Source organism: Musca domestica, unplaced genomic scaffold, assembly GCF_030504385.1.
Source record: "Musca domestica strain aabys unplaced genomic scaffold, Musca_domestica.polishedcontigs.V.1.1 11, whole genome shotgun sequence".
NCBI lineage: Eukaryota > Metazoa > Arthropoda > Insecta > Diptera > Muscidae > Musca > Musca domestica.
In genome coordinates, this window is record NW_026712133.1 from 7,989,108 (window position 1) to 7,997,812 (window position 8,705).

Sequence of the window (8,705 nt, forward strand, 5' to 3'; positions counted from 1 at the left end):
GTAATGTAATTTGTTGTTAATTTTGCATTACTTAAATTAAATGTTAAAATGAGCATTTATATTGAAAACTGAGAACTGCCCAACCCATCTGATGTACAGGTAGCAGAAAGGTGTTTCCGGGACATCATCAAAGCTGCAGCCGCTCGCTATATTCCTGCTGGTGGAATACCTGAAATAAAGCCAAATTTCCCAGCAGAGGCAGCGGGATTAGCAAACGAGCGAGATGAGCTTCGCCGTACAAACCCTAATAACCCCTAAGTCAGGGAAGTTATTCTGGAGGTAAACAGGTTAGGTAGTAGGTGAGCATAAGCGGAAAAAGTGGTTAGAACATCTGAATCATTGCAACATCAGTACCGGAACGAGTAAATTGTGGGCAACGGTTAAGTCGCTTTCGAACCCTGGGAAAAAGGACGATCGGAGATCTGTCTCATTTAACGGCGTAGAAGTGACAAATCCGAAGAGGTGCGCGTGTTATTTTAACCGGCAGTTTGTAGAGCATCCCGAGAGTGACAGGGCGAAGGGAAGGATCCTACGCCGTGTACGATCCTTTCCAACCGAGGAGGTACCACCACAGCAGATGCTGCACATGTCATCAGAAGCGCAAAGTCATCCAAAGCGCTTGGTCCTACGGAATCTCAATGGTGATGTTGAAGCAACTGGATGAACCAGGAGATGAGTATATCACAAAGCTCCTCAATCTGTCGTTATCCACCTCAGTAGTTCCCGATGCCTGGAAAATGGGCAGGGTGGTCCCGCTACTGAAGCCAGGCAAGGATGCCAGCAAAAGTGATCCATACGGGCCGATATCACTTTTGTCACCAGTAGCAAAGACGCTTGAGGCTTTACTCCTCCCCAGCATAAGAGAGTGTTTCTCAGTAGCCGATCATCAAAACGGATTCAGAAAATTGCACAGCACAACAACAGCTTTACACGCCATTTCCACAGATGTCAACAGAGGTCTCAACTAGAACAGGCCGTGCGATAGAACAGTTATGGTGGCACTTGATTTATCAAAAGCCTTTGATACAGTCAATCATGCCACACTGTCCGAGGACATTGAGCGCACCGCCCTCCGGTCAAGTTTGAAACGTTGGATAGTAAACTATATGTGTGGACGCCAGTCGTACGTGGAATTCAGAAACAAGAAGTCGAGCATCCGTAGAGTTTAACAGGGAGTTCCCCAAGGTGGGGTGATATCTCCGGAATTCTTTAACCTCTACCTTTCTGACATTCCACGTCCTCCAGACGGCATAGAGATTATAACGTACGCAGATGATTGTACGCTCGTGGCGTTCGGACCCATTATTGATGACATTTGCGATCGTTTAAACGCTTACCTTGTTGATCTTACCGCCTTTTGCAATGCAAGGAATATGAAGATATCCGCCACTAAGTCGACGGCCACACTTTTTAACACATGGACTGCGGAGATGGGGCTATCCTTGAATGTGCTAGTCGAAGGTGCTATAGTTCCGACCACCAATTACCCCAAGGTATAAGGGGTCACATTCGATAGCCTCTTTAAGTCGTCCGCTCATACCACAGCTATCTGCGACAAGATTAGAAGTAGGAACAACGTCCTCAAGTCTCTGGCCGGCAGTACTTGGGGAGCTGATAAGGAAACCTTGTTGACCTCTTACAACGCGATAGGCCGGTCTGTGGTAAACTATGCGGCTCCAGTGTGGTCCGCCAACGTCAGTGCTACGCAGTGGAAAAATGTTCAGTCTTGCCAGAATGCCGCCCTTAGAACCGCAACAGGATGCCTTCTCATGACACCTGTCGATCACCTACTTGAGGAGGCGAAGGTCCTACCGGTGCGACAGCATAACAAAATGCTGTCAATGCAATACCTGCTTGGGTGTTATAGACAAAGCCATCCGAATCACCATCTTGTTAGGAAATACCTTCATGAACTAGAGAGAGAAGTACAGAGGTATAAGAAAGAGCCTCTAGATCAACAGGCCTTTCAAGCGGGACTGAATAGTATTCATTCTATTATAATTTTTGCCATGACTGTTTAGCTGACCCGGTCCGCTTACATAATTCAGATCTGTGTTCTATTATGCCGGCAACGCGGACCAGGTCAGCTAGTATATATATATATATATATATATATATATATAGGTTAAGTCATTTTATCGTAACTAGTTCTTAGAATATATTTTTAATTAAATAAATTTAGTGTCTTACAAACGCTCATCAAAGATAGACGTGGTGTTTATGAAATTACTGATCCCGGTTTACATTTCGCATTCTTTTTTCTTCGACATACATAAACGGACCTTTATTGAATTCTCTGATTGTTGATTGTTCCAACAAGGGTATAGTACATCAATAATTTTTATATCTTACTTAGACCAATTAATTTCAAGTCTAAAACACAGATTGCTTGAAAAAAAGCAAGGGTATAGTTGTTTAATGTAGTGTTATCTAAAATTGTAAATTGCAAACACAATGCTTGCGACGAAATCATAACACAACAAAAGTATTTTAATAATTTCAAGCGTGGGGTGAAAACAGAGATTCTGGAAGAAAACTGTGTTTGTAATAAACATTATATTTAATAGTTTAAAAACAAAGCTATAACTACTCTTAGTTGTAAAACTTATTGGGTGTTCAATAAAAATTAGTTACCCATTCGAAATATTCAGGCTTAAAAATTTGTTCTGCCAAAAAATATATATATATATCAACGAAAAGGAGCATACATGTAGTACAGGAAAGAAACCAAGACTACTTGTTTCTGCGAGGGCATTGCCCATACGAGGCCGAACATACAGTTGTATAAGTGAAGATATATAGTACTTCAATTGTTTTATGAACTGAAATTTCTTAAGACAATTTGTGTCGCAAAATCGTCGTCTTAAGATGTTCTCATTTCATTTCATTTATTTACCTTACAAAGAAATATAAGTATATATATCTATCTACATATACCCTAACATAATACAAATTCAATGATTAATTCAAACTTAACAAATAACATATTAAACCTAATAATTTATCTTAATAATTCACGAGAAGCTCAAACCCTACACCTCGATTCACCATCACCAACTAAACAATAGTCTAGTAGAGCAGTGGAAAAGTGTAGCAGAAACGAGCTAAAAATAAGAGAGAACTATTTTATTACTCACAAAACAGAGTATAAATAGTAACTCATATTATAACACCCTACAAATAAAATTAAGAAGATAATATAGTGGCTCCCCAGCCCAACAAAAAGAAAAACCCATAATAAACCGACGCAACTACTACAAAAACATAGCCTTCATATTTAGGCGAAGGTATTCAATTACTTTAACCCTAAACAGATAATTGGTATGGGCAAAGTACATAAGAAGATAATATAGTGGCTCCCCAGCCCAACAAAAAGAAAAACCCATAATAAACCGACGCAACTACTACAAACACATAGCCTACATATTTAGGCGAAGGTATTCAATTACTTTAACCCTAAACAGATAATTAGTATGGGCAAAAGTACGTAAGGCCAAAGGAAGCTGATTCCACAATCTCACCGCCCTATCCACAAATTATCTCTCACCAATGGAGGACGAAAACCTTGGACACAACAATTGAGGATTTCGAGATGATCTACAAAAAAACAAAGTTGTCTCGAAGAGGCGAGTCAAAATTGCACATAACACTGTAATGAAATTGAAGAATACGAAGATCAACGTAGCTGCTAAATGGCAATCCCAGGAGATCATTAACAAAACAAGAAACATGATCACCACGACGCAAGCCATACACATAACGAACAATCGAATTTACCGCCCTACGGATACGTTGCATTTGAGAAGAAGTAGTGCCGGAGACAAAGCAAGGAATCAATGTGTCTCTTAAAGTCCAACTTCCGATCAATTATAATACCAAGACATTTCATTTCATCAACCAATTTCACTAACACAGAACCCACAGTAATATTAAGAGAACCACCATTACCATGATCATTGAACAGCATAGCTTTAGTTTTATTCCAATTAATCATAAGGCCATTTAGCGAAATCCACGACGAAAGAGACAAAACAATAGAATTAACCAACCCTTCCAACCCAGCAATATCAGCCTCTCTGAAGAAAACATGAATATCATCTGCATACAAAAACAGACAACACCTGTCATCAACAACTGAGTGCACAATGTCATTAATGAACATAATAAATAACAACGGTCCCAGTACAGAACCTTGCGGGACTCCACATTGGACACTACAAACTTCAGACGAAACACCCAAATGAACAACAAACTGAGACCTACCTTCCAAATATGAAGCCATTAAACGACACGCAGAAGATGAAAAACCAAACTTAAACCTCAGCTTGTCAAGTAAAAGGGAATGGTTGATCGAATCAAAAGCCTTTGACAAGTCAAGGCCCAATAATAACCCAACATCAGATGAATTAAATACATCTCTAATCATGTCAGTAAGATATAATAAGTGTGTGGTCGTACTACATCGTCGTCGAAAACCAAACTGAGAACTACTCAATAGCCTACGATCATCAAGGAAGTCAACAATCGCTTCTTTAATAATATGCTCAACGACTTTTGACATAGCAGGTAGAATGCTAATGGGACGCAGATTCGACAAAACAAATGATTCACCAGTTTTCGGCACAGGAACAATTCGTGCAACCTTCCACGCCCGAGGAAAAGTAGATGTCATAAAAATTGAGTTAGCAAAATGCAGGAATTGTATGGAAATATAAGTTTAAAAAACTTTACTGGCACGCCATCAACCCCCACAGCTCCCGACTTAACTTTATTTAATGACCTTACAACATCAGTATAAAATATATACATAACCCTCACTATGAAGAGACTGACCACGCTCACCCGCAAAACCAGGATTCCCACTGGAAAAATAATGATTAGCAGCATTGACAACAATTGGTGGAGCTTCATTACCACTACCCAAAACACCAAACGACTTTAGAGATTTCCACAGCTGATTATTATTCATACGACCAAAGAAATCATTATAGTACTTACGCCTCTCATTCCTCATCACAGCCTTACAACGATTCCTATACATACAATATATTATTCTATTACCCTCCATAGGTCGCTTGCGCCACTCAAAGTACGCAAGATCTCTAAACATCCGTGCCGATTTCACCACATCAGATTCCAACCAAGCATCATTCCTGGGGTTGACCTTACGAACAGAAACAGGAACGAAAGACAATAGCGCGTTAAACAACAAATCAAATAGTGAAAGTTGACAATTCACATCAGAAGTGGAATATTAGGGGTTGAAGTCAAAATCGAATATGAAATTTAAAATGCCCAACCAATCCGCTCGGCCAAAGTTACGATACTCAATAAATTTCTCCTCTGAAAATACAGGCAGGTTAAGCAAACCAAAAACAAAGGCATGGTGTGATATACCAGGACATCGACCCTGAGACGAGAAACCCAAGGACAAATTATCACTAGTAAGGCAAAAATCAATTAACGAGGTAGAGTTATGGGCCAAATCATAATGGGTAGGTTTCATGTTATGCACAATAGTTAGCCCCAATGATCTGCGTAATCCTCTCATCGAAACAGAGTTCGATACGGGACTCCAATAGACAATTCTCCATAACTTTTTTTAGGGTTACCTTCCCTCTTTTAACAAATTGGCGGATAAGGGAATCTCTTGTCTGAATAGAATTAAACTTCACCAAAACCGCTCTACGTTCAGATATGTAACAGCACTGCTGCATGTCGCCATGAGATAGTTGCGACCCATACAAATTAGCAACTTTAACAACAAAGCTCCTGAGGTCTTTAATATTTTCCGGCAAACCTCTTATAATGATATCAGCTCTGTTAAGCCTTCGCTGGAGCACATTGTTAAAAGACTCAAGCTCAGAAATCCTATCAGCAAGTTTCTTTTCGGCTAACAAAGCCGTACTTTTAACTTCAGAGACTGTCATCTTCAACTCAACTACGGCCTTTTTAAGCTCAACCACATCACGCTTTACCTCAGATATTTGTGCATTATAAAGATCAAACAGAGCATCAGTTTTGGTACGGAATTCAGACAGACATCTAGCCATATACGTGTCCATTTGTTGTTTCATAGACAAAATCAAGTTATCCTGCAGCTCTCGCAGTGCATCAGAATTCCCAACAACATCACACGCAGCAACACTAACTGTCCCATCACCACCATTCAAAGAAGCATCAGCTGTGGCACCAACCCTAGATGCATCAACTGCAGTGTTCGCTTTTGTTCCGCGATCAACCACACCAGCGTCACCACTACCACCAGCAGCCCGAACACAGCACACACAAGTGTATCTGAGTTGCTTATTTATTTTAGCCTCAGCCTAAAAAATGCCAACGCAATCCAAATGGAAAAAATTTGCACAGCCTTTGCAACCAATTTTATATTTGGATTTGGCAATATGATCCTTACAAACATTACAGGTCAATAGCGACGGCATTTTCAGGATTACCTTAGCAGATGCAAATGAATAAACAAAAGAGCGCCAAACGAAAATGCACAGCAACAGGTTAAAAAGGTGAGAAGAAAAACCAACTCCACCAAAAGCCACAGCTCCAGACCTTCAAACACCAATATCCACAAGTAATAGTCCAGTCAATTTGTAAAAATCTCCAATTTTAAATATTTAATTATTTTCTTGACAGAGCTCAAATTTAATGCTTGTTCATTGCAGGGATCTATAGTTCGTTTGTTACCGTGCTAGCTTTTCGCATCAGAAAAACCGGAATTTTTTCGCACTTTTGTTTTTATTTTTAATTTCTCAAAGATTAACAATAGCAAAGCTATGCGCGAACATAGGCGAACGTCACATTTATTATTATTATTTTTTTTGTAATGTATTATATTTTTATAGCATCTTCATAAATTTCTAATAGAGCATTCATTCATTAATATTATGTTTGTCACTTTATAATAATATTGCAATCTGGCAATAAGTTTTGAAATTAATATTCCTTTTAATAATTTATTTCTAGGTTATTCATGGTAAAGTGGAAGATTTTGTGTTGCCTCCAACAGCGGAAAAAGTGGATATAATTGTTTCAGAATGGATGGGATTTTACCTATTACATGAAGGCATGCTGGATTCTGTAATATTCGCACGGGATAACTTTTTAAAACCGCATGGCCATATGTTCCCTTCTGAAGCAACAATATATGTAGCACCATGCTCTGTCCCTTCCCGTTTTGATGACTGGAATAATGTTGACGACGTTCGCATGAACTCGTTTGGGGAAATGTTGAGACGACAAAAATCTAGTAAACCAGAAATAATAAATATGCCACCCCAGAACCTACTACACAATGGGGTTGCAATGTTTTGGATGAACCTAAACGAAATCCGAAGCGAAGAGTTGGAGTATATAACATTCCAAGAAGTTATCCCTATACAACATCAAGGAAAACATCAAGGGTTTTGCATATGGTTTGACTGTAGATTCCCGGGAGAAAGCTATGAAAATGCAATAGTTTTGTCTACTGGACCTGCTGCACCAGGGACACATTGGAAGCAATGCGTAGTAGTTCTTCCCGATACTGTATGCGAAGAATTAGAAGAAAATTCACCCATCGCTTTCAAGATATCTATGATTCGTCGAAATGATGATAAACGCAAATATAATTTAGAAGTAGAGCTAATTGATTCAAATGAAATAGAACATCCAGTGCCTTGCGACTGTCACTTAACAAAGTGTATATTAGTAAAAACTCATCTTCAAAATATGGATATTTCTTAAACAAGTATAGTTTGTAATAAAAAATGTTGTTAATCAGGTCTCAGCTATCGAAGAGGTAAGGGTTAATGGTACTAAATCAAGAATCTAATTCATGAATGTTATCTGGACACCAAGAGGACTGGGAGCAATAAAGAGCTAGCTTCAGACGGTTGGGTCTTAGGGTCCCCTTTTCATCACAAACCCCTCACTGTACATCAAAAATATTAATGGAAGAAATAATTTACTAGACATCATTATTGCTTTGCCTTAAAAGGGAAAGCGACAAAAATGTTGAAAGACAATAATAAAATATCTATCGTTGATTTCAGTTTAAAAAAATAACATTTGATTCCTGATGGTTTTGATGCAATTGTAAAGCAAAAGTGGTGCTAAAGTTTACAATTCTATACAACATATCGAAAACAATCGGCCCTATTATGGTTGTCGTCGGCGTCGCAAAATGAAGTCGAGGCGACAATAATAAAATATCTATCGTTGATTTCAGTTTAAAAAAATAACATTTGATTCCTGATGGTTTTGATGCAATTGTAAAGCAAAAGTGGTGCTAAAGTTTACAATTCCATACAACATATCGAAAACAATCGGCCCTATTATGGTTGTCGTCGGCGTCGCAAAATGAAGTCGAGGCGACAATAATGCTATTAGGTTTGTCGTTTTTTTGTCGTTAGCGACAAATGATTGCTATTATAATTGTCGATACAACAGTCGACGTGAAGTCGATTTTTAAGAAAATCTGTCGCCATAAAAAATTGTGTCGACATTGTATTTTGTAGTCGACGTTGATATTCTAAGCATTTTGTATTTAATATTTGACCTGGAAAATAACAACATCAAAACAATTTGAAATGTTGGTTTCCGAATTGGAAAAAACATGTTTGGCTAGGGGGTTTCCCAAAAGTTAATTTTCCAGCTAATTTTAAATCAGATTGGAATCCATTGCTACAAAATAATATGTAAACGGGCCACCG

At 38.7% G+C, this 8,705-nt stretch overlaps 1 protein-coding gene across 1 annotated transcript in view; it reads left to right on the forward strand.

Moving 5' to 3' along the window:
• Positions 1–8,058, forward strand: part of LOC101901659 (uncharacterized) — a 46,619-nt gene extending 38,561 nt beyond the window's left edge. Inside the window, exon 3 of the mRNA XM_059130502.1 lies at positions 6,979–8,058. Within this exon, the coding sequence (XP_058986485.1) occupies positions 6,979–7,737 (759 nt within the window). The 3' untranslated portion in view covers positions 7,738–8,058. The remainder of the gene's footprint in view (positions 1–6,978) is intronic.
• The last annotated feature ends 647 nt before the right edge of the window (positions 8,059–8,705 follow it).